The sequence below is a fragment of the Lichenostomus cassidix genome, chromosome 4A (genome assembly GCF_008360975.1).
Source record: "Lichenostomus cassidix isolate B80296 chromosome 4A, HeHo_3.0, whole genome shotgun sequence".
In the NCBI taxonomy this organism is placed as follows: domain Eukaryota; kingdom Metazoa; phylum Chordata; class Aves; order Passeriformes; family Meliphagidae; genus Lichenostomus; species Lichenostomus cassidix.
The window spans coordinates 7,939,701-7,967,699 of NC_139485.1; the positions used below are offsets into that span (position 1 = coordinate 7,939,701).

The window sequence follows — 27,999 nt, forward strand, 5'->3', positions numbered from 1 at the left end:
TATATATTTAAACTTGTATCAGGATCTACTGCAGCTGATTTCCCCTCTCCCTGTTTGTTGGGACATAGGTACCAGTATTTACACTGTACAGGCATAGTGAGAGCTCTCAAACTCTCAGGCTTTGAGCTTCTATTGCATTGCCAGAGTACAGAAGTACTTCTGAAAATTGGTTAGGTTTGGTTAGGCTTTTTCTGGATTTTCACTACCCTTTGAGATGTACCAGAATGTGCAAGAGGAAAATGTGTAGAAATTGCCTGTGAGAAAGAAATAAAGAAAAATGAGGCTTCGTGAACTTTTTTCTACCATGAGTAACTTGCATTAATATTGCTGGAGTTTGTTTTTATAAAAACACTGACATGATGTAAAAACTGAATCATTTCCTTCAGTTTCTTTTCCTTCAGTCTTTCTAACCCCAACTAAGTTGTAATTAGCCACCAGATTCTTCTCTTACTATTTCATCACAGTCTTCTCAGCTGTAGAAATGGTCTCTCATTATTGTGTGTTTTAGGCATAAATCTGGAAAATCAAAACTTGTAGAGAGCCTGGCAGTATGCACTCATTTGTTTTTTGTGCTGCATCTTCTGGCAGTGTGGTATTTCTTAGTCTTCCTGTAATCTCTTTTTGAAATCCCAGCCTTGTTCAGTCCTGTACTGGAACAAATTCAGGAGAACTAAATACCAACAAGTTCCCTTCCAAAAACTGACTAACTGAACACCCACATACTTACTCAGGTCAACTCGAATTTTTTTACTGTGTAAAACCACTTTTCCAGTTACAAATCCTCAGTGCTCACTGTGGTTTCCAAAATGTTTAGATCTGCCTGGATGCAGTAACGGTTGTTACTTACTCATACTGGATTGTTATGGAAGTTTTCAGAACTTCCTGAAAGGAGTCAGCCCTGAGCACTTACCCTAAAGCAAGAATTGTGTCTCCATTTGAAATTGGCAGGAGCTCTGTTGCAGAGGAACCAGACTTCCTCTGGTGTTGCTTTTAAACTAAAAACAACCTGCTTTGCAGATTCCAGTTTTCTTCACAAACTAGAACACTACTTTTTTCCTCTCTAATGTAATCCTTCTTACTAGATGACTTTTCTTAACGCAATCCTTGAAGTAGGCAGAAAAACAAGTAGAGTTTTCTTCTAATCATATTATTCTGTAGTAAATCGGATCTCTGGCAAGATTTTCAACACCAGAGGAAGGATAATAAACACTGTTGTTCATATATACTTACACTGATAAGCCTTTGGAGTGTTTTGGGCTTGGCTAATTAAAGCCTTTCCTTGTGAAGATAATAATTTACTGCCTTATTAAACTGCATAGGATAAAATTTCTAGCTACAGGTACTTTAGGTTTTGGGTTAGGCTTAAAAATTCTAGTAGCGTGTGCAGATGCTGAGTAAGTTGATTCTGTTTGAAGAGCGAAATGCAGAGAAGATTAGATTTCCTCCTCTTGAGAATAGTCAATCCCAGAGGCATACATAAACCCTCTCTCTGTTTCCCACACACACTTTTGCTCTTACTTAGTCCCATAAGCTGTTGTGACCATTTAAAAGCTATGTTTCTATATTAAAAAAAATAGCTGCCAGTTGTTTGTTAGATTTGAGTTAAATTAAGAAGAGAGGACTACCTCTTCTAAAACCTGTGCATTGATTTCAAACTCTGTTCTGTGGCTCTGGCTACAGGACAGGAGTGGAGTGTTGCATATTATCTGTCTCTGAAACTTTTAATTAAGGATATAAAAGTCAGATTATACTCAGATAACATCTCTTCCATCTCTGGCAGCCCATGAAGCATAGTGTCAGTCAGGAGTAAGCTTAGATTATAGAATTTTTGTAAACACCCAGCATATATAACAGCCATAAGGAAAATATTACCTCACAAGTGAGGTTTCCAGTATGAACACTGTAACATGTCACTTCAAATATTAAATGAATTCTAGACCGTTTCAAACTTGCTAGAAGCTGCTTCTCCTGAGGAAAATTCTTTGGAGATGCTGAAAACCAGATACCTAAGAGAGAAAATACATCTATTTTTGTTGGGTTTTTTCTTGTAATCATGCCTGACGCACACTGCTCTTTCTGGGAACATGGATTTCCTGCCTCAACAACTGGAAGCTCTGCTGTTTCCAAAATAGCTAGATAAGCATCTAAATAGGCTAGTTCTGTTCAACAGTCAAGAGAAATAATGAGCATTATAAAACAATAGAAAATATTACATATTCTAAATATTCCAGTGTTAAATAACAGTTTTATCTTGACACTGTGAAATTTTTCACGAGTGCTAAATTCTATGTGTAAGGAATAAGGAAGTTTACTGAGAACGTAACTGTTATACTGTAGTAATATGTAGTTGTCTTACTTTGAAGTGTCCTTGATGGTGCATTGATGTGAATATTGCATCTCAGCCTTTCTCTGAAAGTCTAATTAAGCAGGAAATTGAAGGCATAAGGTGGAATTTGAATAGCTAAGTTGGTCTTCTAAGTGAATACAGTTGGTGTGGAGGTACTTTTGCATGATGTCAGTCTGTTATGCAGTATATTTAAGATATAATGAATACTTATTTAGCACAAGTTTGGGATGATCCTGCAATGGATCAAAATCTTATCTTGCCACATGCAAGTGCCAGTAACGTTAAAAACATTCTAGCACCTCTTCATATTTCAGGTGAAAATCTTTGTAGGAAAATTTTGCAAGGAACGTTTACCTCAGTTTTAGTCTGTAAAAACTGATTGATTGAAGTCTCAGACTTATGGGGAAGGCTATTAAAATATAACTAGTTTTAACATCAGTTAAAGCTTTCTTTCTGTATGTAAAACCAAGTAGTCCCAGAGAATGATGATGCAGTAGACTTCTTGGAGCCTTATCTCTGCAGTTACACAGTCATCTTTTATTGCACTGGTCATGGGACCAGTGAGGCCTTTCTGCCTCCATAAACATGCTTTTGTTCTGGAAACTCTTCTCTTACCTCAATACCCCAAATCCACTTCATGTTCCGTATGACTCTCTTGGTCAGTGTGTGCTATGGATAGTCCTGAGTTTGTGTTCCTACTGATACTCATCTATCAACAGTGACAAAGGACTTCTTGTTTCTGCCTTGAATCAGAGGAATGGACTATATGGAATATGAAAGGCTCCTTCTTGCCTATTTTTTTTTTTTGTTCATAGTTTTTTCCAGGACATATTTAAATAGGGAATGGAGGGGGTTGTGTTCCATAAAAATTAAACTCCTTTATGGTGGCTTCGTCATGATTGCTCTCCCTCGTATGGGTTGTGTAGCACCTCTGTCTGAATTCACAGCCTATGCTTCTTAGGAGCAGTAGGGTGGAACTTCTAAAGATTCCTCCTTTCTGCAAGGCATAAAATGTCCCAACCTCTAATATGTTCTTTTTTTCCTGTTTAATATAGATCTAATCAACACTGAGAAAACTTCTCAGTCATCACTCTCAGATCCCTTGTAAGTACACCTCTCTATGTGTGTGTCAGGTTTTGCATGAGCATGTTCAAAGGGAAACACCAAGGTTGTCTTTTTGGGACTCACTAGGTTTTTCCAACTGATGTCTGTTAAGAATTACAACTGGTTTTTGTCAGGATAAAAATTCAATTCTGTTTTAAATTACTACAAATATGTACAAATTAGCCAAGTTTTCTCGTTTCATAAACACTTTAAAAAGTATTCCAAATTAACCTGAAATTCCAAAATTAAAGAAATGATGCCTTCCTCTCCTCCCTTCCTAAATTAGCCAGTTCTTGATTATTAGTCAGTAGTGTTTCACAGTAGGACCACTTCTGAACAAGCTCCTACTTGGCCCAAAGAAAAGCTGTGGTACTGTCTCATTATATTAAATAGTTTGTAGTAGTCCAACAACTCTGCTTTTTATCCAAATCCATGTGCCTGGTTGTATACTCCTTGTTGGAAGGTGAGGAGCAGCCAGAGTTACCCCTGGGGTTTATTTTACCATGTAGCATTCATTATGTGTAACCATGGGTGTGCCCTGACATTTCCTTAGTGTGTCTTAGTGCCATAGCTGGCTTGTCTTTGAAATACAAGCTCAGTGGCAGTGTTTGGAGCACTGAATTAACTGGAATGAAAGTATCGTACAAGACTTGTATTATAAACCAATAATCCTTCATTTTAGAGAATTGGAGCTTTGGAAAGTAAAATGGTCTCTTTTCTGCTGAGGTTGATGATGGTGAGGTTGACCAGAGCAGAATAAACATGTGTGTTTTGAAAAAACATTTAGCATTCAATTTTTAAAAAATATAAATGTGCAGAATACTTTCATCCATACATGTCTGAGCTTAGTTTAGTTCAGTTTATATTACTATCGTTCACTAGTAATTTTATTCTGTAATTGTAATTACAGAAATTACCGTTGTCATGTTGTTTGAAATATCTGCAGTTCTCTCAATCTTACATTACATTGAAGCTGTTGATATTGGCTACAACACAACTGTGTATGTTGGAATTCTTAATAAAAAACCCACCAACCTGTTAGCAGACTTCTGTTATGCTGTTAGTAGCAGTTGTCTTGTTTAACCTGAAATGTTAATTGTAGCCTTCCTCATAACCTGAGGGTGGCAAATATATTAATAAAGGTGTCTTTTGAGGTGTGCCCACGTTCTTTTAATTCTTGATGGAGCCCTGAGGATTTCCCTATTCTCATCCATTCTGTTTATCAGGTTGTGTCCATGACAGCCTGGGCTCTGTGATGAGTGTCAGTATCACTGGCTGCCCTGCCTGTCTGAGGTTCTGCCCTTGGTTAGTGCACCTCTGCCTTTTATTTGCCACTGTGGCAGTGTGGGTGCTGTGCTAGCAGGCTGTGTTTGCACAGCAGACAGGTGAAGATAACCACTCATCTCTCTCACATGCCAGTGCAGACTAATCCCAGGCCAGTGAGCTGGCCACAGCTGTGGTTTGCTGTGATGGTTTTGTTTTTCTCCTATTCATCATTAGTCCTTATTCCAGCCCAGTTCTCCTTAATGAGGAAACATTTCTGACATGCAGACAAAATCTTGCCAAATTGTGCTTTATTTTAAATTGACTTAAATTAGTCAAATTTTATTCTGTTTTCCATACTTGGTGTTTGAAATGCATATATTGAAGTAGTTTTTGAAATTGGAAAAGCAGATCTGCCTAATCCCTTTCCAAGAATCTAACATTCAAAGTTGAAATAGGACATTAAAAATGCAGTTGCTGGAGCAAAGCTAATAAAGCAGTTTTGGAATATTATATAGTTTTTTGATTACAGCATGTAGACTTCTGAGTCTATAGACTATTTTTTACTATATCAATATACATTTTAATCTGAATAAAAGTTGACAGACTATTCTGAAAAGCAGTAAAGCAATCTGCCATACCTTTTCTGTATAGTACAAATATTTAGTGGGAAAACAAGTGTTGACCTTTTCCATAATTACACAATTGTGTCATTACTCAAGTAGCTTAAACGCAATATTATGATGTGAAGGACAGACTTCATCTCAACAGCCCTGAACTATTCAAACAGAGATAGTGGGGGAAAGTCTGTGAAAAGTAAATATTTGTGGATGCAAGAAACAAGTATGGAAAAGATCTATCCTATTTCATCCCCAGAGCAGTTTACTGCTGTATTGTGCAGTGATGCTTTTGAAGTGAACCCTTAGAAGGACTAAAACCAATGAACTGACTATAACATTACTAATTTAATTCTTTTTTCTTTTTTTTTTTCTGCTCTCTGCTTGGCACTGGTCTTCGCCCACAGGTATCCACTGTTGGCTCTCAAAGGTTACTAAAATTTTGCCACTGCTGTGAATCAGCACTACCTAAGCTTCACGTACTGTTGCTTCTCCTTACACCACTGTGCGCTGCTGCTTTGCTCTTGCTGCTTCAGAACTCCATAAGAGAGTTTCCTTTTTAAATACCCACAATGAAACTTAGGCTTGAAGTGCGTGCCATTCTCTTGCTGCCTGTGTACTTGTTAATCTGGTTGTACAGTATGCTGGTATTTATTCCCTGGTATTTTCTTACCAATGCCAAGAAGAAAAAGGCTATGGCAAAGCGGTTAAAAGCTAAACCCATCTCGGACAAGCCTGGGAGCCCCTACCGCTCTGTCACTCACCTGGACTCACTAGCAAACATAAACATCCCTGGAGCAGACACCTTGGACAAGCTCTTTGACCATGCTTTAGGAAAGTTTGGGAAGAAGGACTGTCTTGGAACCAGGGAAATACTGAGTGAAGAAAATGAAATGCAACCAAATGGAAAAGTGTTCAAAAAGGTAAAACTTAAAATTTTTTGCTTAATTCTGATTTGGTTTTGAGCTGCTTCATATCTTGCCTCAACAATGCATGTCCCTTTAGAGCTCTTCCTCAGTCATCATCTAATAAACCATTCATGTTATGTAGTTCAGGAATAACAGAATAGACAGGATGCACTATTTACTTCAAGAAAATTAAAGCAATTTTTTAATGAATGGCAGTGTTTGTGCTTATGCTGTTATGCACCAACTCACATCAGCTGGTAGAGCTATACCAGAAGCTTCTTGTCATGAAAATTTATTGCTTTTCCTCTGCAGTTAATTTTAGGAACTTACAGATGGTTATCCTATGAAGAAGTAAATGAGAAAATTACTCGCTTGGGGAATGGACTGACTGCCCTGGGACTAACCCCGAAAAGTACTGTTGTCATATTCTGTGAGACCCGAGCTGAGTGGATGATTGTAGCTCTAACCTGCTTCAAGTACAACTTCCCTCGTGAGTGCTTAACTTGGTTACTTCTGAAGTATTTTAGAACCATTTCTCAGCACAGATTTGGCTGTATTTTGACTCTGTCAATCTTGTCATTGGAGGTGTAAGAAATTCATAACCTTTCTCTGCCGATGGTCTGGTTCTTAAAAGTTTTCAGTCTATTGTATGCATTGTGGAGATCCCTAAAATTAACTTACTCATACTCATGAAACTGTTTTTTACAGTTTTATTGTGGTAATGTTCTAGATGTTAAAATGACAGAATAGAACACTTACTATTCCACTTGTTTTAAATATTCTGAAGATGTCAGTAGTGCATTTCTTCCCCAAAATGTGGGATGTTTTTATACTATTTTCTGACTGTATCCTGACTTACACATCGAAAACATGGAATGGTTATCAAAAAAGAATGGTAAAGAAAATCCTATGACAGTCTGTGGGTTGTCTGTTTTGGTGACATTTATAAGCTGCTCAAGTTCATTACAATTATGTATGGCTTTTTCTTTTTTTTTATTCAAGCTTTTATTCAGAAGGACTAGATGATGATTGTAGGTTCCTTTCAACCTGACTGACCACTTCAGGGCTTACTAAAAACTACAGCCTGTTATTTAGAGCATTGTACAAAGGCCTCCTAAACAGTGACAGGCTTGGGACATCACCCCTCTCTCTAGAAAGCCTTGTTCCAGTGTTTGACCACCTTCTTAGTAAAGCCATGCTGCCTGCACAACTGTCCTCCTTGTTCCAGAGGTCTCCTGTGCCACAAAGTCTCTGACGTGGGAAAATTAAAAGCTGCTTTATTTCCAAATTAAAAAATTCCCAATTGACTGCTTTCCAGTAAGATAAAGGAAGAGCTTTTCCATTTAGTATTACTTTAACCCTTCTTTCATGTCTTCTCCCACCACTGTGACAGTTGTCACTCTCTATGCCACCCTGGGGGAAGAGGCAGTGACCTATGGTCTCAATGAGTGTGGAGCAGCATATCTGGTCACGAGTGTGGAACTTCTTGAGAGCAAACTTAAGGTAATTTGGTATCAGCTTCATCTGCTACAAGCAACTCTACAACAACTTTACAGTGCAGTCAGTACACTGCTAAAAATTTCATTTCTCTTCTATAGACTGCACTGCCACAAGTATCCTGTCTGAAACATATCATTTATGTGGACAAGAAGACTCTCAATAAATCAGAATACCCTGAAAATGTGGAGATTCTTAGTATGCAGACAGTAGAAGAGCTGGGAGCCAAACCAGAAAACGGTAAGTGAATCTCTTCACAGGGGACTATTCAGGCAGTGAATTTAGACTGGGTTAAGAGGGGTGCGTAGCAGAAAAACCCCCACCCCTGTAGGTCACCAGCACAAAGGCAGTGGCAGGTTGCCAGTTCATCCTCTGGCTCCCTTTAAATAAACAAAAAAATTTGGTTTATATCTTTGTTTCATGTATCAGATATGTCAGGATAAAACTTTGGTTTGAACTTCTAAAGCATAACCAGAAAAATTTAACACTCCATCTTTGTTTTAGGAAGTGAAATAGAAGCTGGTATGGTGTTTCATTTTCTGCTGCTCTTACCTTTCATTCACCTTATTGTCACTGTCTTTTCTAACAAAAGAGGAGAAAGCACTTGAAGGGGTTTTTTTTGGCTTGGAAATGTCCATTATCTTAGCCAAGCTGTAGCTAAAAAGCACCTAAGGCTAGAGGAATAACAGTTACATTCCTTGCTCCATTGGATAGCCAGGAGTGACTGTCAACATCTGCTTTAAGGAAGGAAAACCCAACCCTGATGATCTGTTCTACTTACATCAGCAGTCTGTAATTAGCCACATCTCCTCTCTCTGGAGTAAAGGAGGAGATAAACTAGCAAAGGAGCTTTGGGAAACACACATCCATCACAGCTGCTTATCTGTGATCAGCCTGAGGTGCTGATACAGACCAGCAGTGACCCTGAGGATGTTTTTTCTTGGGCTTTGTCCCTAAAAAACCTGCAGACACTGCAGGCCTTCCTTGCAGACACTGTGAAAGCCATGAAAGCTGATGATTTTCATCCTAAGAATAAAGGGACTTAAAAATCAGAAGTCAAGTGTTCTAGTCTTACTGTTTTTCCATTAACTTGTAGCTTACCTGAGGAAGGTTTATTTAAAAATTAGGGGAAAAAAGGGTGTGTGGGGGGCAGGGGAAGTTAAAAAAAGGAATCTTACCTCTACAACCTTGACTTTGAAAGACTGATGGACAGATAAGCTGACTTGCAGCTTTTTGGGGTGCTGGTTTTTGTTTTGTTTTTACTCAACTTTATAATCGGTATGGTATTTCTCTCCTTTGCTGACCTTGGCAATTTTACTAGGTCTTCAAAAGCCTCCTTCTATGAAACTTTCAGTCAGGTATAAACCACAATGACAAAAGTGTCACCTAGATCTTGTAGATGCCCAAACACTCATCATTCCTTTAAAAATTGGCCTTCGCTCTCTTCTTACAACCAGACCACTCACTACTCTCTCCAGCACTGACCATGCAGCAGCAGCACACTGTGCTGGCCTTCCATGAAGCACCTGGTTCACACTGATTACAGACCTTTTCACATTGATCAGTTAGAGAAATCATTTAGATAGTAGGTAAGAATTAATAACAGTTTTTCTCCTGAATTTTGTAGCAAGCATTCTGCCAAGCAGACCTGTTCCTACAGACTTGGCTTTAGTAATGTACACCAGTGGCTCTACTGGGAGACCCAAAGGAGTGATGATGATGCATAAAAACTTAATAGCTGGAATGACAGGACAGTGTGAGAGAATACCTGGACTGGGGTAAGAAACACTTTGTTGTCTTGTGTGCAGAGAGCTAAAACAACTTTCAAAAGTGTGCACATTTACAGAGAGTCTGCTGCTGGCATTGTGTGTTATCAAGTTCTTCGTGTTATTGTGAGGCCACGACTCTTTAATTTGTAAGAAACATGTCTTGTGTTCGTGAATTTAACATGTTAGGAAAGTATGCCCTTCTAGCTCTGTTCTCACATGCTGTTGCTTTTTTTATTATTATTACCCTTAGCTCTAGGTCTGTGATGGATTTTTGCACTTTTGAGCAACAGAAGATGCCACTAGATAAGGAGATTCCTCATCTAGTCCAGCTTGGAAAATGTTTTTAGATATTTTCAGGCAGCTAGAATCAGTTTAGGAAGCATGTCAGAGCCTAGCACTTCATTGACCTGGAGACACCACTCTTGGGTGCACATGCTGCAGAATCTGCTCAAGTGCAGTTCACTGGAGAGGCAGAAAAGTAATAAATTGTGCACTGACGACAGTAAAACCAACTGCAAATTCCCTCACATTAATGTTTTGAGGAGTGTTTTCATGGAACTGTGTGTATTTGTCCCTGCATTCACAGAGGGCTGGCTCCATATAAAAGCTGAAATAAACCCTTTTGCTAGACCCTGTTGTGAAAGGATATAAACCCTGTTCTGGCTGGGTGCTGCAAGCTGCTGTTCAATGACAGCTCTAAGATCTTACTGAGAAATCCCTGAGCAATGACTTCCTGAAACAAGCCTTAGTACTTCAGTGATCAGCTCTCTTTCTAGTGATGTATCCTAGGAGAAGTTGACTGACAGGGTTTTGTAAATTATTGGTCATTATTTTAAAGTACAGTGATTTCATCCTTAATTTCATAACTGGAATGAAACCTCCCACAAGGAGAGGAAATAGCAGTAAAGAACTGAGGAATCTGAGTTTCCTACAAAACAAGACAAATCCTGTAATTCATATAGGGTTTCAGTAAAGTTAGATTTCCCCCATTTTGTTTATATACTGTGGTTGAAATCACACCCTTCTTGTGTGCAGGAGAATAAGCTCACTTGTGATCCAGGTCAATCAAAAAGTAATAACTATGTAGACAATAAAATGGTTAAATGGTATTTTCAGTCCACTTGTGCCTCATGGTTAAATAATTTTCCTTTCCCAGCCCCAAGGACACTTACATTGGTTATTTGCCTCTGGCCCACGTGTTAGAGCTGACAGCAGAAGTTTCCTGCATCACTTATGGCTGCAGGATTGGCTACTCCTCTCCTCTCACTCTCTCGGATCAGGTGAGGGCTGGCACAGTAAGGTGGGAAGCAAACTTTAGCTTTTGCAGGCTGTGCTCTCCTTGCTCAGCTTCTTCCTTCAGTAAAGAAATGCTGATATATATGGCACACTTCAGAAATGTCAATTTTTTTTCAAAAAATGATGCAAATTAACATTCCTAGTGAACAACAGCCATGGGTTGTACCATATAAATTGTATTAAAACCTTTGCTTTTATGATACTTAGGAAATCTAAAAGCAATCCTAATAAATGCCTATAGCATTATCTATTGGATAACAGTGTAAGAACAGCTCTTAATAGATCAGCTGAACTGTTTAAAGTGATTTCAAGTTTTTATCAGTTTTTATTTTATTTTACAGATCTTTTATTTAGTCCTTTGCCTTTTTCCATTTAACAGTTCAGATAAATAAGAACAAATACGCCGTATAATGTCTGTATGTTTTGCTGGTATCGAGATTTGCATTCCTGAGACTATTACTTGTGCAAAACAAGCTCGCAGAGAAAGATGAGGAGAAAACAAGTACTAGAGGGAGGAAGTAAGAGAAAGATAAACAAAGTGAGCTTGTAAAAGATTGAGTATTTTGGTTGAAATAGTTGTTAATCATTACTCTTTCCTTAACAATGGGGGGGAAAATGACGCAGGAACAGGGAAAGATACTTGAACAAATTACATGCTAGTATATCTCCTTCTTTTGTTAGTCCTTTAGTTTTCAAGAGCTGTTTGGTTTTCAGCTTCATAAATTGACATTTTTTCCTTATTGCAGTCAAGTAAAATTAAGAAGGGAAGCAAAGGAGACTGTACTGTACTTAAACCTACACTGATGGCAGCTGTACCTGTAAGTATGCAGAAGCAGATATGGTTAGAAAATAATTACGTTTTCCTTTTCATGCTAGGAAAATGTATTTACTAACATGTTTTTCTCTTCACATGTAAGTAACTGTCACTAACAGGAAAAGAACAGAATACAAATATTCCAGCTGTTGGTTGGTTGAACTGAGTACTGATGCTACGGATGAGCACAAGAGTCTGCCTGTACTAAAACCAAGATCCTTTTTGATCCCAACCTCTAAATGTTTCAGTAGTTACAAATGGTGTTTTACTGGGCTACTGACACAACAACAGGACACAGTCACAGTCTGGAACTCCTTTTTGCACAGGGACAAAGTAGGCTGGCTTTGGCCAAGAGGGACACTTTAAGGATATGGGCATTTGGCTCAGTCACAGACTTAGCAAGTCAAGCTTATCTTCAAGGTAACACTGCGGCTGAGTCTCTCTTGCTGTTCTCAGGGTAAGCAGGCCAGGCTTAGTCTCCTCTCAGGGGAGAAAGTGATCAGGAGATTGTAACTCCTCTTGCTTCTGCAGCTCACACTGCTCTCTGAGTGACCAGGCTTCTGCAGCCCACAAGGCTGTAGTGCTGTCCAAAAACTCCACAAATGTTTGTGTCTTTCTGATGCCAAGGCCCTCCCCATGAGTCCTGCAATCACAGGTGCTGCTTTTAGATCCTATCACATCTGTGGCTCCTAAGACTGGTAGCACCAGGTGGTGCCACATGGTGGTGGGGAGTGCGTAGGAGGATTTAGTCATAGTGAGTTTTGGTTGGATTTGGTTGTTCTCCAAGATCTTAAAATAGCCAAGAGTTTTAAAATCAGTTAAGTCACTTACATTCTTTTGTTTTATAAAATAATAAGCACATATAGAGGCTTGCAGTTTTTCGTAATAATTAACAGAGTGATAAGTAATACATTTGGGAACTCCATCCTGTTGGAAAATATTAATTTAAATTGATTTCATGGGGAGATAGTGCATAAATACTTTACAGCATTATGCTCCAAAGCAAACTTGAAGGAGCCAGCCTTTAAACTTCAATCAAATACTTCATCATTCTGAACACTGTCTTAGGTTATGTGTATTTAGGTGACCATAAACTTATTATTTTAATGGAAATTAATCTCTGGGCTGTGACAGAATTGTGGTGGGTTTTTGTTAGGTAATTAGAATTACTGCATCCATGTTGCTCTGAAAATTGAAGAACTCTCTTGGAAAAGGAAATGCTGAAATAAATTCTCTTTGTTCACTCCCTTACACTTACAAATTGCTGTGGATAAAGTACAGCATCGTATTGAGGGGAATATACCAACCTTTAGCAAAGAGATAGGGCTAAACTTGAATTTAAAATTTTCTAAATCAGTTTGTCCCAGTTTAAGTACAAGTGCATATAGCTCCAAGCCGTGATGGTCTATAAATTGACTCATTGATCTCAGGTTAAAAGCATTGTACTTGAGCACTGCCTAACCCATGATGCAAAGATTTTCACTTTTATTATGCATTCTAAAGGAAAAATAATGGGGGGGCATTATTTATAACAAGGAATTTAATTTAAACATGCTAGTCTATCTCATGTGATAATTTTCCTTGCTTTTTTAACACTTTATAGGAAATAATGGACAGAATTTATAAAAATGTCATGAGTAAAGTTCAAGAGATGAACTACATCCAAAGAACTCTGTTCAAAATAGGTTATGACTACAAATTGGAACAGATCAAGAGGGGATATGATGCACCTCTGTGTAATATGTAAGTACATGGGCCAAGTGTGCCTTTTGCCTTGGGATCTGTTAGGACAGCATAAAAGAATGACGTCTGAGCTATCAGTTCTCATCTGATATGCAAATAACACCCAATGAGTAACTGAAATAGTCCAAGTTCTTACTGGAAACGGATAAGATATTTCATGGTAATGACTAATCTTCCAAACAGCTGACTGGGTCATTTTCATTGGATTGCCTTTTTTTAGTGATAAATTTGGAATGCTTGTTTAGTTAAGCTACGGGAACTCTGCCTCTTCAAGTGTTACACAAGAGGTAACGGGTTTGGATTAGCCCTGCTGTCCACTAAAATCTGTGAATAAGTTAATTTTTAAGGTGTTCCAGATAGGAAGGAAGGAAGGAAGAGGGTTTGTGTCTTTTATAAAAATTAGCTAAGTGAGTAATTTTTAATACTTTTTGCCTTCTTTCAAGACTATTGTTTAAAAAAGTAAAGGCTCTGCTGGGAGGCAATGTCCGTATGATGCTTTCTGGAGGAGCACCGCTCTCACCTCAAACACAAAGATTCATGAACATCTGTTTTTGTTGTCCTGTTGGTCAAGGCTATGGACTAACAGAAACATGTGGAGCTGGAACCATTACAGAAGGTAGTTAAAATACTTGTGGAAATACATAATTTAAGATATATATATATATATGGGACTATGGTGATTTAATTTTTTTTTTCTAAACAAGTTAAAATAGCTGTAGCTCTGCAGTAAAGTAACTTGAGATAAGATACACCTTATTCATAATTCAAATAACAAACCTTTCTGTTCTTTCTTGTTCTCTCCCTAAGTTGCTGATTACAGCACTGGCAAAGTTGGAGCCCCTCTTATTTGTTGTGAAATAAAACTGAGAGACTGGCAAGAAGGTGAGAGTAGTAATTGTTTTGATTTCAGAGTAATTAATTTAGCTCCTGCCTAGCTGGTTTCTTTGCCTATCTGCTTAGCCAGGTGTAGCATATGAAGTAATTGTTCTTTATCTTTTATAATAGTCATTATAAAAGTCAGTTAGTGTGCTTTAACTTCAAACTGAAGTTTCAAAGTATTTTCTTGGCAGAAGGATGTGTAAGTTAAAAATAATTGCTTGGGACTTTGTTGTTTTCAGGGGGCTATACTAATAAAGACAAGCCTAATCCTAGAGGAGAAATTATAATTGGTGGACCCAACGTCTCCATGGGGTATTTTAAAAATGAAGAGAAGACAACAGAAGAGTTTTACGTTGATGAGAATGGTCAGAGATGGTTCTGTACAGGAGATATTGGGGAATTTCATTCAGATGGGTGTCTGCAGATCATAGGTGGGCCTCGGATTTTGATACTTCAATATATTACAAGATATTGGCTAACCATAATTATAAGCATGTTGATACTGTTAGTTTTGCCAGAGCTAATCTACTTAAGGCTGCCTGCTTACAGAATCAGTGTAAAACACATTTCCGAAACTCCTCACAGCTGTAGTAAAATTTTGGAAGTGATGCCATTTCCTATGATGTTGTCACCATCTAAATTTAGCACTTGGACTTTAAAGAATAAATGTAAGATTTACTTTTGTATTAATTACAAAGCTTTAAAATCAGAGTCCTTTCCTACAAATTGTGTGACAAAAAGTATAGTGGTATAACATCTTTTTTCAGAAATCTTTATAAAATTGGCAACTATTAGCTGCTTTAAAATTTGTTTATTAAGAATCTGGCATAGCACAAAATACATATATGATATGTGTGTGCAAATGAGTCTGTGGAAATGCTAAAGTTTAAATGAAACAAGCTTTTCTTTTTTCCCTTCCCCTGACTCCTAGATCGTAAGAAAGACTTGGTAAAGCTGCAAGCAGGAGAATATGTATCTCTGGGCAAAGTAGAGGCAGCACTGAAGAACTGCCCATTGATTGACAATATCTGTGCTTATGCCAAAAGGTAAGAGTGGTATTAATTTAAACTCTGTTTAGAGTAAATATGAGATACAGGCTTTAATCCACTTCTCTGCTCCAACTAGAGTTTTCCATGGTTTCCTTCTAATAACCCCCTCCACCAGAGTGCAAGTTACAAACAGTATCTCTGAAGTAGCACAGGTTTCCAGATTTCCTAAAAGCTGAAGAAATTACCTGTTCTCCTCTTGGCATTTCTCCTATCCAAATACACTTCTGTTCCATCCCTTCCCTAAACATGTATCATTATATTTAGCATGAGTTTTGGCTTTCTGTCAGAATACAAGTGAAAAGCTAATTTGCACTGATTGAAAGCTTTTCAGTGTGTTTTGGAAATAGTCCTGGTCACTCCTCTGTCTCCCTGCTTGAGGGGGAACAGCAGAGAACTGCAGAACCCCAAGTCTAGCTGGGGAGCTAAACTGAGATGTGCGTGGGTGAAACTACCGCAAAGCCTGATTCTGATCAAGCCTGACATTGCAAACCCACTTGTATCTTCTTGATAAGCCATCAGATGTGAAGACTTAATGCACAAGAAGGATCCTGTATGGAAGAGTAACTACAGTTCAGAAAGCCCTGTGCATCTGTGCGTCCAACATCACGTAATTTACACCCTGCAATGAAAGTCTTGACTGGACCTTTTTTCCTTCCTTTTCTTTTTACCTTGTGTAGTGACCAGTCCTACGTGATCAGTTTTGTGGTCCCTAACCAGAAGAAGCTGACAGCATTGGCTGAGCAGAAAGGCATCAGTGGAAGCTGGGTGGACATTTGTAACAATCCTACAATGGAAGCAGAAATACTGAAAGAGATTAAAGAAGTGGCAAACAAGAGTAAGTACCACAGCATATTCTAGTGGCCATGGGGGCTTATCCTGCAAAAATTGTCAGTTATCCTCACTAACTGCTCCTCCTTCCTCCAGTTTCTCTGTATCTGCCAAAACTTAATGGTTTAATCAGAGGCAAGACCACATTTGAAATTGTTGGATATTATCCCAGGAATTTACATACTTTTTGTATTTTTTAAAAAATACCTGAAGGTTTTTATCAGCTAAATTCTAGAGACAGGTTGCTTGTTTAATATGCTTAAAATAAGCACTGTCAATTTAGAAGAAAAGCTGCAAGACATAATGCTGGTAAGGAAACTGGTTTTTCCCCGTACAACTTTGTTCCCTACAGCTTTGAGCAACCATGATTCTTGTGGTTGTAAGGGCTTAAATGGTAATTCAGTATAACTGCTGTTCCTTGCTGTGGTACTGAATGATCAAAAGTATCATCAGTCCTTTATGGGACAAAAAAATGAACAGGGGGAGAAAGCCTCTAAAGCACTTGGCACGTCATACAAGGAAACAGTAAAAGCTGGACTTAAGCACACACTAAGCACTTTCTCTTGAACTACAGAGAGGAAAATCTGCCTTTTGAAAATGAGAAAACAAGAATGAAAGTCTTGCCTTGAAAAAAATAATTCAATCCGTAGGTTTCAGGCTTGGGTTTAAACATTTTAATCCCTGGGTTTTTTTCATGAATTGGGCAAATTACTATTCATATAGCTTTGTGTACTTAAACCCTTTTAAACATTCTTTCTGTCTCCTGGATAGTAATCTACTATTGATATACAACTAATTTATGTGAAGCTTTTTTCCAAAACTATTTTAAAGAGGTAGTTCTCAGCAGAGCATGATGCACCTTCATCATGAGCAAACACGCACCTGAGAGGCAGCAGTGCTTCTGATAACAGCTGAAGTGAGAGAGGCAGAAAAGCTCCTGGGCCCTACTTCTGCTGCCCCCCAGAGGCTGTGCTGGAATTCAGCTACAAGTCCATGACTGTGGATCACATTCCCAGCCTACATGCTGATAGCAAACTCCCATCCAGTACTGGGCACATGCAGCAGCTCCCTGTGCATTTCGTGTCCCTCCCCCTGAAGCAGTTCCCTGTCTCCTCCCTTGCTCCCCGCTCTTGGGCTGTTGCCTGTGCAAGAGAGAGAAGCAGCCTTGGTTGCAGTGAGGTTGTGCATGTGCCAAGCCACTGCTTCCAGCTGAAGGGAAAATAAGTGGCTAATGTAACAAAAATACAGAGAAATCCCTTTGCTTTGAACTCTGAACAAACTTTTAGGAAGGAAAAATAGAGGAAATAAACATTCAGCCAGGGAAAGTGTACAAGTACTTAATTATAATTTAAATATGAAGCACATCCAGATAGTCTGAGTTAACCTCGTTTTTCCTCCATTCCTATAACAGATACAACTGTAGATTTCAGTGCATACTCTTGTGGCAGTAGTCTCAGAGCTTCAGGCTACTCAGTCATTTGTTTCAAGCTTTAGATTTGGCATTGTCAGATTCAATACAGGCTCTAAACACAGAATGTTATTAGAGTATTTGCACACTAACCAGCACTCAGTACTGGGACAGGATGTAATTTGCCTGTGGCCCTTCTGTAAGGTTATTTCATTAATAGGACACCATATTATACAAGCTACAGGGTGCTGAGCAGATTTTTAAGGACTTTGAATTGTTATTTCATTGGGCTTTGTAATCAGTCATGCTTTTCTCTGTTCTCGTCCCTGCAGTGAAATTAGAAAGGTTTGAAATACCCATCAAGGTCCGGTTAAGCCCTGAACCATGGACCCCTGAGACTGGGTTAGTAACAGACGCTTTCAAGCTGAAACGGAAAGAACTGAAAAACCATTACCTCAACGACATCGAAAGAATGTATGGAGGCAAATAAACAGCTCTGCTAACCAGGCAGTTGTGCAGATGGTTCCTACTCATGCCTCAGTTTTGGATGTCTGTGTATACTGTAGATATCACACATTCAAAAAATACACCAAATGGATGACTGTTTCTGTAGTATCTATCAAGTAAAACAGAGTATCTTAGACTCCAAATTCTTAATTATTAGCAGATTAGACACTGATGGTCTTCATAGAGTTTTGTGTGATCATCTCCAGTTTTGAGACAGACATCATGTGAAGCAGTATGACCAGGTAATTTTATTGTTTCTCTAGCATATTCAGACTGCTTACAACTTCTCTTTAACTCATGCTGAAGTCTGGCCTGTATTTCAAAGAGGAAAAAATAGTGTAATTATGATGATTCTTCTGTCATAATAAGGCACTTTGCAAAGGAGGGAAAATGAGTATTTAATGTCTACCCTTCTCCATTTAAAAACAAAACCAAGACAACAGCAACAGTCAAGAACTTGCTAGAGATCACTAATAACGCACTGCTTGATAATGGATGGATTCTTCTGCACATCAATATCTTGAATATTTACAGTGCCTACAAAAGAATAGAAAGTACACTTACTGAAATAAAGGTGAACTGAAAAGCTTTCTAAAAACAAGTTAAAGTTTACTTAAGAGCATTGAATTAACTCAATTTCCAACTCACCAAATAGGTTTTTAATTGCCACTGCATTTTAATTCAAGCAGAGTTTTCCACTGGACACACAGTGTAAAAGAAAAGAAAGCCATGCAGTGCTCCAGGGGTGTTGATGACAAATCAGTGCCCAAATGCAGAACTTGCATCTGGACTGGCAAACAGCTGTGAAACTGATGGGCAGTGTTCTCTGCACAGGCTTGAAACTCAGGAGTTTTGGTGGGTTTTTTGGAGAGGTGGTTGGTGGTTTTGTTTTTAAGGCACTGATTCTCTAGATCTTCCCATACACAGGAGTGCTGGTACAGGTTACCTGGATGTAACTTAGAGGACCAGGTTATAAATGTCTGCATTCCATTATGGAAGGTATTTCCGTTCACCTTTTAACTGTGGTAAGCATGACAAAGCAACCAGAAGCCAACAGGAGTTTCCCTGTCTAGTCTTGTTTTACTTAAGAGAAAAGTAATCTGTGGCCAGGGACTCTTTGTTTCATGGAAGCTTGTAAGAAGGGACAAATCACTCTTTACAGAAATTCATTATAAAAATGTTCTCTTATTAACTGGAAGTCATAGATGTGAAAAAGGAGGAAGATATAATTTAATAATAGTTCATCATTTTGTGTGCCGAATCCTGTACTGTGTCTTCTTTTGAATTGTAACTGAGCTCCTGCATCCCTGCCAGCTCTTCACACTTGAACCATAAGTGCTGTAAAAAGTGAAGGCTCTTGATACTGTTCTACTTTGCACTTTCTTAATCGTTTTATATATGTTGCTTACATTTTGTACAGCTGTGGCCCTCAACTGCTCTATATTGCAAATTCATTTGAAAGTATTTATAGATTTCTATTCATAATATTTGTGTTGTGTATATGACGGTTAAAAAGAAAAATTATTTGGTATTGTCACTGTACAGAAAGTAAAAGATTTTGTACATTGCTTCTCTTGAACACATGAGCTTGCAATTTCAGGACAAGTTTTTCCTTTTCTGCATGTATATGTATTTTTCTTTTTTCCAGTTAAAACAGACTTTGGCAAAAATAAATCATGGCTCTATACTCTTCAAGTAAACCATCCCTTCTCCTGGGGACCAACTTCAAACTTCACCATGCATAATCTTCTCTGGCTAGTCCAGAACACTGCCAGCTCACCTTCCAAGAGCCCTGAGGCAAAAAGGAGAAAGAAAATCTGGTATATAAAGCTGACAGTATTTGGTTGTGCATGGAACTACAAGGGTCACTAAAAGGAACAAGGCAATAGCTTTTCTAAAAAAATTTTTAAAAAATTTAAGACATATATAGTTGTTTTTTGACAACAAGAAATACTTCCTGTATCAGTAGCAACTTTTAAAATTACTTAGTCCTGGAGCCACATTACCAATTTTTCCATGCTTTAAAACTGGTCACTACTCAGCCTGTTAGCATCACAAAAGTGAAATACATGTAAGAAAGATACACTCAAGTTTGTCAGCAGGTTTTAAGACTATTTTCTTTAAGCCATGAATGTATTTATATGAAATGTATTTTATCTTCTGTGTCTTGATTGACTGAGGCTTGCTATTTTCAAAATATATATACACACATACACAATGTTAACATTTCAAAAGTGGAATACAACTTCAATGGTTCAACAAGTTTGTGTTTTGGAAGCTCTTTCTGTATTGCACAAGTTGTCTCTTTGTTACTGTTCTGTGCCTCACATTCTATCTGAAACTGAGCCTACTTTACAAGGACTGCTCAAAAGCAGCAGCAATGACTCCATGCTACAGGTAATAAAAACCTGGTTTTTCTTGTCGTGAATGAACTATAAGGTGGATGTGTTGCAAGAAACAATTTGCTACACTATCAGCTTTTCAAGCATTTTTGGAGAAGGGGAAGGATTACATCGGGCTGCCTTCAAATATGGAGATTATTTGCAAATAATTTGTAGTTGGGCAAGAACTTTATCCTTCATTTTAATGAATTCTAAATCCCTTTTGGGCCAGAGCCTGTAGAGGAGAAACAGAATGAGCAAGAATGTTTAATTTTTGCCATTAAAAAGAAGGAAAAATCATGTGATAGTTACAGGTGTTAGAGATGCTGTTTATCTTGTGCTGGGCTGAAAGAACATACACCATGGGCCTGAAGGGTGAGGGAGAGGTTCATGTATTGCTGATGGCTCTAGAATGCTCAAAGTAGATCTAAGTTCTTCAGGAAGCAGGTTGAAAATTTGAAATTATCCTTTTCAGTCTGAGAAACAAGTTCAAAGAGAAACAAAATCCAGTTTGGGCATATCTAGTGTAAGATGACATTTAGGCCCCCTTCCTCAAAAGACATGGTATATCTAGAGAAAGCCAGAGTGTAACGACCAGAACGGTGGGACTAGAAAGCTTCAGCTGTGAAGGAAGATTGGAGTTGTTCAGCTGGCCTGAGGAGAAATGGCACCTGCCAAGAGCTGATTAACCTTCAACTCCATGCACAGTTACCCTGACAGAGGCACAAAGAGCTGGCATCAGGGAGAGGAGGACCAGGGTGTAAGTTTGCTTGAAGTGACATGGATGATTTAGTACTTTAAAAGAAACACAGGATTTTAAACCAATTCCTTACTAAATACTGAACTAGTTGCCCAAGATCTCTGCCACTGAAAGTCTTCAGAGCCTCAGAGTCAATGACAGTTCAACAAAGCCTTTGAGGAACAGCCTTGGCACAGACCCCTGGGTGGGGCTGGCAGGGACTGCTCCCTGCACATGACACAACAGAAATGCTGCCTCTGTCATTAAGTGGCTTGAAAGGGAAGAAAAAAACAGTCTAAACACGGAGAGTAAGGAGTTAATTCCCTTAGGAGCAGGTGAGGTGATGTTTAACCACCCCAGGCAATCGCAGTGTCCTTGACAACACTTGGAGCATAACATGCAGGGCACTGCCTGCCAGCTCCCCCAGCATGAACTGCAATTCCCAGCACACTGGCAACCTAAAAAAGGAACAGAACACCAGTTCAGAATGTGGGTCACTCATTTTCAGTACCGAAAAAAAAAAAGAACAAACCTATCACATCTCAGAACAATAGCTTAAAAAAACTTGTATTCTAACAATAAATTAGTGTTGTTCTGCAGTTACATGCAAAACAATAAATAAATTGTCATGTATTTGGTTTTGGTGTGTTTGGGGTTTTGTTTGTTTGTATCTTGGCTTTTTGGTTTTGGTTATTTTTGTCTGTGGTGGGGCTTTTTTTCGTTCATACTGAGCCTATCCCAATGGCTAAGCTTTATTTACACAATGGTAAATCAATTTCCCTTTTGAAGGCTAAAATTTACACACTCGAAGCTTAAAAATAATAAATCTGGTGCTTTTTTTGCATAAGATGGTACAAAGGTGATCTACAAAATGTAATCAGCAAAATTTGCAGTCTTTGCTTACATGGAATTGCAAACAATACACGGAGTAAAACTGTGTGAACTTACATGGATTAATAAAACACATTTCCAGTTAACTCAGTGCTGCTGCAGAGTAGATTAGTGATTACTTTTCAATATGATAGGATTACACCAGCCATGGAGGACCAGGGCTGACTATACTAAATATATGTACTTAGCCTGTCATTTTCACATAATTTAATTTGAATGAGCTCTGACAGAAATAGGGTGATGTTTGCACTATTGCTTTGTTACTGGGTGCTGTAATAGGTTGAATGTTGCCACACCTTTACTGGGGAGAGACATGTTTTGAAGAAAATCACACCCATTCTCGATTGATGAAGTGTTCTAATGAAGCTGATTATCACAGGTAATTTATCCAAAACTATCTTTGGTTGGAAGCATGTAGCCTTGACATTAGACCAGTGCTAATTTAGACAAACACAGTTCTGGACACGGTGTCTGATCCTCACAGACCTGCACTTTTAAAGCAAAAAACAACTAAAACACAAAACCAATAAACAAAACCATGACCAAAATCACACCACAAACTGCTGACTTTCCCCCCTTGTTCATCCATTTTGAAACAGCAGTAACCTGCTTAATGATGAACACTACCAGAAATACCAGAGATCACCATGTGTTTGCCACACATGCTTATTTCTGCATTTACCCTCACATGTCTCCAAGAACAGAGGTTTGCCCACAATCTCTGTGCCATCTCTGTTATTTCTGAGCATCCAGACTCTGAGCAGGAATGCCCATCACACCAAGACATGACCTCCTATCATTAAAATGTAAAGCAAGAAGATGCCACGTAAGTTTTACTTCTTTAAACACAGAAAAGACACTTCAATTTGAAACAGTTCTGGACTACTTTTAACAGGTCAATTGGAATTATGATTTCAGTCCACGTTGTTCCAGCCCTTGGAGGTGTTTCTGAGGTTTTTAATTGTTTTAAACAACGAACCTAAACCTTTCCTGCTAGATAAAAATCAGCCTGTTACTTATGGTGCTCCCCCAGGGAGTGAACATGAAGAATGGATCACTGTTCTCTATAGTTGCCTGCCCTACTTTACTTTCTGTCTTTCAACTCGAAGCAAACACAATCTCTCCCAATGAGCCCATTTCTATGGCATTTAATTAGGGTCATTAAACCAGGGCCCCTCTGCCCCCACGTTCAAAACAAGACACCTCCCTACATAGCTTATGGCAATTCCCAAAGCCTTTAACTTCATCGCAGAAGATGCCTGCCTCTTATGTAATGGGACAGCTCTCACCTTGGGACTTTTTTTTCCCTTGTTATTTTTAAAACCTGGACCTCAACTTTGAACACTTGGAGTAGCACAGGAACTATATTGCTGGGAGGAGGGGAAATGCACAGGTGATGACAGTGACTTCTCCAGGAGCTCTGCAAACAAACACAACAACCCAAGCTGAATTTCTAACGAGTCAGTCTGGATCAGTTTTAACCTACATGCAGCTCATTCTGGGCATTTACTGGCAAGCGCATTGCTTACTTTCAGAGAAAAGATGCCAAGAAAACCGTTCATGCCAACAAAAAACATACCATAGAAAAGCAAACTAACTAAAACACAGATATCCATCAGACTCTGGGGTTTGGCTCTCTAGATTCTAAATCGATATTCAGCCCTTCTAACTGTGTTAAAAACTATGACCTGTTGCACTTTCTATTTTATTTCCATGTCCAGCCACCAGTACACTTTCATTAGGTCACCTGTAGACAATGAAAATGCAAGATGTCTGCAATGTATCTGAGCCAAGAACTTTACTTAAGAGACATGACTTGTAGGACTCGTAAGTGAAAAACATCACCCATATGCCCAAAACCCCCACATCTTTCTGACTAGAGAGCAACCTCTCATTCATGTCCTAGAGAGTGTAAATTCCACTGTGCTGCAGTTGTGGGGCACAGAGTAACTATCCTGAAACCAGAGAGTCTCTTAGTTATATTTTACTGGTGGAGAAACAAGAAATAATTAATTGCCGCTCTTAAGAAAAAAAAATAGGAAAAAAAAAAAGAGGAAGCATGTGTTGCTACAGAAACATCCCATTTACAGGTGTTCCTCCTCAAGCAACTTAAAGACTAAAAGAAAAGCATTATGGAAAATCAACCACTATTCTTTCAATACTTAACTCAGTATTGCACACTTGCCTAATGCTGTTTACACAGAAAAGCCCAAGTCGATATTACAGCATTTTGCCTTTCCAGATGGCTACTCATTTTTGTCTGCTATTAAAATACATATTTTCCCCCAAAAGCAATGAGAACAAAATAGAAGAGTCCATAACCGTCAGCCCCAGCCACCTCCTGGAAAGGAGCAAAGAAACTGCACAAGATAAAAGCTACTCTAAATGCTGGCAAGATTATGAATCTCTAACACGTGAACTACCACACTCACCTGCATGAATAATAACAACTGAAATTAGAGTTACCAGATAAACAACCTGGGAGCAGGGAAAAATTTGAGACCTTCAGAGCATTCACAGGATTTCAAAAAATGCTGAACTATGGGCACAGAGCTTTGCAAGGGAAAAAAAAAATAAAAAAAGAAGAAGAAAACTCACCTGCCTGTTGCAGCCTCAGGACCCTCTCCAGCATAGCCAGACTGGGAACCACCCAGAACTCACCTGGTTACATTCAGCTCTTTCTGGGCCTTTCTGATTAAGGAAAAGACCCTCTGTAGCCAATTACCAACTGTTTTAGTGACTCCAGTTAATTCACACTCTGGATGTCTGACTGCCACACCTGCTGTTCATTAAGTTCTAATACCCCACCACCCTTCCAGCCTTACTTTTCTCTGCTACGTGCCCCTCAACAGCCAACCTGCTCTGGGAGCCTGCCCAGGGCCTTTGCTATTGTCTGCTCCTGTTTTGTCAGCTGGGTGCGGGATGATGTTCTTGAGCAGGTGAGATTTGAATTAGATATTGGGAAGAAATTTGTTACCGTGAGGTTGGTGAGGCGCTGGCACAGGTTGGCCAAAGAAGCTGTGGCTGCTCCATCCCTGAAGTGTTCAAGGCCAGCTTGGAGTAACCTGGGATAGTGGAAGGTCTCCCTGCCTATGGCAGGGGGTTAGAAGGAGGTGAGTTTTAAGGTCCCTTCAAACCCAAATCATTCTGTGCTTCTATGACAAGAACCAGCTCCTTCATGCCTTTATTTTGGCAGATCTGCATTTTCCAAAGCATGAAATACCTCGCATCACTAACTGAGGGCGTGTGCCCGGCGATGCCAGTTCGCAGGGCTCTGAGCGGCACGGAGGCTCTCCTCAGCTCTGCGTTCCCCCGCAGCAGGACCCCCGTTGGGCTGGGCGCTGTCAGGGCTGTGCCCGGCGGCTCCGCCCCGCGCTGCCCGTGCCACCATGAACTGCAGCGAGGCGCGGCGGCTGCCGGCGCTGCTCGGGGCGGTGCTGCGGGAACTGCGCCGCTACGCGAACACCAGCGCGGCCCCGCCGGGCCCCGGCTCGGGCGCGGACGGCTCGCTCTACATCCTGCTCATCATGATCTTCTACGGCTGCCTGGCCGGGGGGCTCATCCTGGCCTACACCCGCTCGCGGAAGCTGGAGTCCAAGCACGACCCCTACCACCTGTACATCGAGCGGGACTGGCGCCCCGGCGGCCCGGCACAGGCCGGGGAGGGTGGCCCCGGCCAGGGGCAGCGGCTGTGAGCGCGGCGGCAGCGGCGGCCGGCGCTCGGCAACAGGAAGGCTCCGTCCTGCGATGGCAGCGCTTGTGCTGCCCTCCCTCCCACCGGGGCACGGCGGACAGCGAGCGACTGCGGGGAGGAGAAACTGTTCTTGTGCAGTGGCTTGTACAGCGCTCTAGGCTTGTTGTGTGGTGAGAGCTGTTCTTCAACTCTTTGGATCCATTTGTACTGTTCTTCTACAATAAATACCTGCATTATATACTGCGGCCTTTCAGTACTTACAGGGGCTTAACCAAAAGGAGGGAGAGTGAGGTTTTTACACGGGAAGGTGATAGGTCAAAGGGGAACGGTTTTAAACTGAAAGAGGAGAAATTTAGTTTAGCTGTTGGGAAAATTCTTTAATGTGAGCATGGTGAGGGACTAGAACAGGTTGCCCTGAGAGGCTGTGAAGTGTTCAAGGATGAGGTCCTGGACAACCTAATCTAATGGGTGGCATCCCTGCCTGTGGCAGGGGCTTGGAACTAGATGAACCTTGAGGTCCTTCCAACCAAAACCATTCTGTGATTACTTACACACAGAGACCTCTCTCATCAGTCATCTTTAGATCTTAGTTTAATATCCTTTTCTTTAAAATCTGTACTACGCCTTTTATCTGATATCAATGCTGTTGCTGGGGACAGCATTTCAACTCAATTAAAAGCAGGTCTATTATTGCTGTAGGATGCTCCCTTCTGTCTCTCTGGAGCATTGACAGCTATGTCATGGATTGGAAGGGTCAGGCTTGTTCTGTTAAAGTAAGATGGCTGTTAGTAAGTTTGGCTTACGTGGATCATTTCTTGAAACAAAGAACTTAGCAAACAGCACCAGTACTGTGGCTCTGATGATGCACAGAAACTCCTGAAGCCATGAGAAACATCCTGATACACAGACAGAGGTGAAATTCCAAGAGTATCTTTGTACAAGTTAAACCTTATGATTAAACCAACATACAGCATATGCTTTCTACAGAAAAAGCTAGGCTGGCAGAGGTTGTTTTAGATGTTCTAGCCACATCAGTAGTCTGTGCCTTCTTGGTTTGGGTTTGGAGTAAGGTTTTTTCAGATAAAAATTAACGAACAATTCCAAGGAACAAATGCTGTCACTAGGAATGCTGCATTACACAATCCAAATTGTGATTTGGATTTTATCCAAACCACGCTGCTGGGAAGTCTTGACATTAACTTCAAAGGAGGGGTGATTTTTTGTTATATACTTAAATTTCGTAACACTCATGAATATTTTTTCCAACAGAAAAACAGTTGTCTTGTATTTGGCAACAATTGCATCTTGCTGTCTCTACTAACCTTACCACTGGAAACTGAACATCTGAAGTGCTGAGTTTAAAAAAAAAAACCTGAAGAGGACTGACAGTTACCAAGTCAATGTCATCACTGCAGAAAAACACTGCAATATTTATAGACCAAATTACAGAGTATCCTTCAATATCAAACCACATCTTGTGAATACCCAGATTTTCTAATATTTGAAAAGTATGTGGAGGAGAAGAAATTCAGGTTCCAGAAACAATTTCAATGGGAGTACATACCACAGTACCATTGCCAGCATTGTATCAGTAGACACATGTGAAATCTTTAGCTCAGCAAAGAAAACGTAGTGGTGAGTATTGTATGGGAAAAGGATGTCAGAGAAACCAACAAACTGACACTATTCTTAAATCCCCTATCAACCAATTAGACAACAGTGAAAGTTCTAGTCAGGTATTTCCATCTACCAGGATTCTGACAGTATCTCTGAAAAATGAAAGTGTTAACTTTATACATAGATATATGTAAAATACATACACAGCTGCAGAAGCCAAGTGACTAACAAACTCTCGCACTAGGATAACTAAAACACTGTACCAGTCCCATCAGCAGATTTTGTGAGGATTCCTTTCAGTAAAGTCAGGGTTAAGCTGGCTGACCAAAATTTCTTCCTGTAAGTATGAGGGGATCATTATGCATATCCCAAACCTTTTATTTATTCTATCTCAATGATTACTTCTCTCTTTCTACCTGACCACTGCCCATGAGCAGGACTGAGAGGTCTTACAGACTAATAGCTTAGGAAGTTTTCAGGACCACTGAACACAACTACATTAGACATGAAAAGAGGAAAGACTGTTACAGTTATCAGTATGAGAGAACTGCACACATTAAAGTTGCATTGCACTGGGCACCAAAATGTGTGCACTTAACACATTTTATTTAATATCAGCTGGTTACTAAAGTGCTTTCCACTGCTTCA

General features: G+C 39.6%; 2 protein-coding genes across 20 annotated transcripts in view; both read left to right on the forward strand.

The window, feature by feature from the left end:
* Positions 1-20,291, forward strand: part of ACSL4 (acyl-CoA synthetase long chain family member 4) — a 35,972-nt gene extending 15,681 nt beyond the window's left edge. For 4 of the 19 annotated variants that reach the window (XM_085060371.1, XM_085060374.1, XM_085060372.1 and 1 more), the window contains 15 exons: positions 3,403-3,451; positions 5,739-6,254; positions 6,552-6,729; positions 7,633-7,742; positions 7,838-7,976; positions 9,364-9,514; positions 10,662-10,785; positions 11,548-11,619; positions 13,219-13,358; positions 13,802-13,974; positions 14,166-14,240; positions 14,477-14,668; positions 15,169-15,283; positions 15,964-16,121; positions 17,855-20,291. In XM_085060371.1, coding sequence (XP_084916497.1) covers positions 5,904-6,254; positions 6,552-6,729; positions 7,633-7,742; positions 7,838-7,976; positions 9,364-9,514; positions 10,662-10,785; positions 11,548-11,619; positions 13,219-13,358; positions 13,802-13,974; positions 14,166-14,240; positions 14,477-14,668; positions 15,169-15,283; positions 15,964-16,121; positions 17,855-18,012 — 2,136 coding nt within the window. In that variant the 5' untranslated portion in view covers positions 3,403-3,451; positions 5,739-5,903 and the 3' untranslated portion in view covers positions 18,013-20,291. The remainder of the gene's footprint in view (positions 1-3,402; positions 3,452-5,738; positions 6,255-6,551; positions 6,730-7,632; positions 7,743-7,837; positions 7,977-9,363; positions 9,515-10,661; positions 10,786-11,547; positions 11,620-13,218; positions 13,359-13,801; positions 13,975-14,165; positions 14,241-14,476; positions 14,669-15,168; positions 15,284-15,963; positions 16,122-17,854) is intronic. The other 15 variants (XM_085060377.1, XM_085060382.1, XM_085060379.1 and 12 more) reach the window with 5 other exon arrangements.
* A 1,497-nt stretch (positions 20,292-21,788) lies between these two features.
* On the forward strand, positions 21,789-25,972 carry KCNE5 (potassium voltage-gated channel subfamily E regulatory subunit 5). Its single transcript, XM_085060402.1, has one exon. The coding sequence runs from the start codon at positions 25,430-25,432 to the stop codon at positions 25,733-25,735; it is 306 nt and encodes a 101-aa protein (XP_084916528.1). The 5' UTR covers positions 21,789-25,429; the 3' UTR covers positions 25,736-25,972.
* Positions 25,973-27,999: the final 2,027 nt, after the last annotated feature.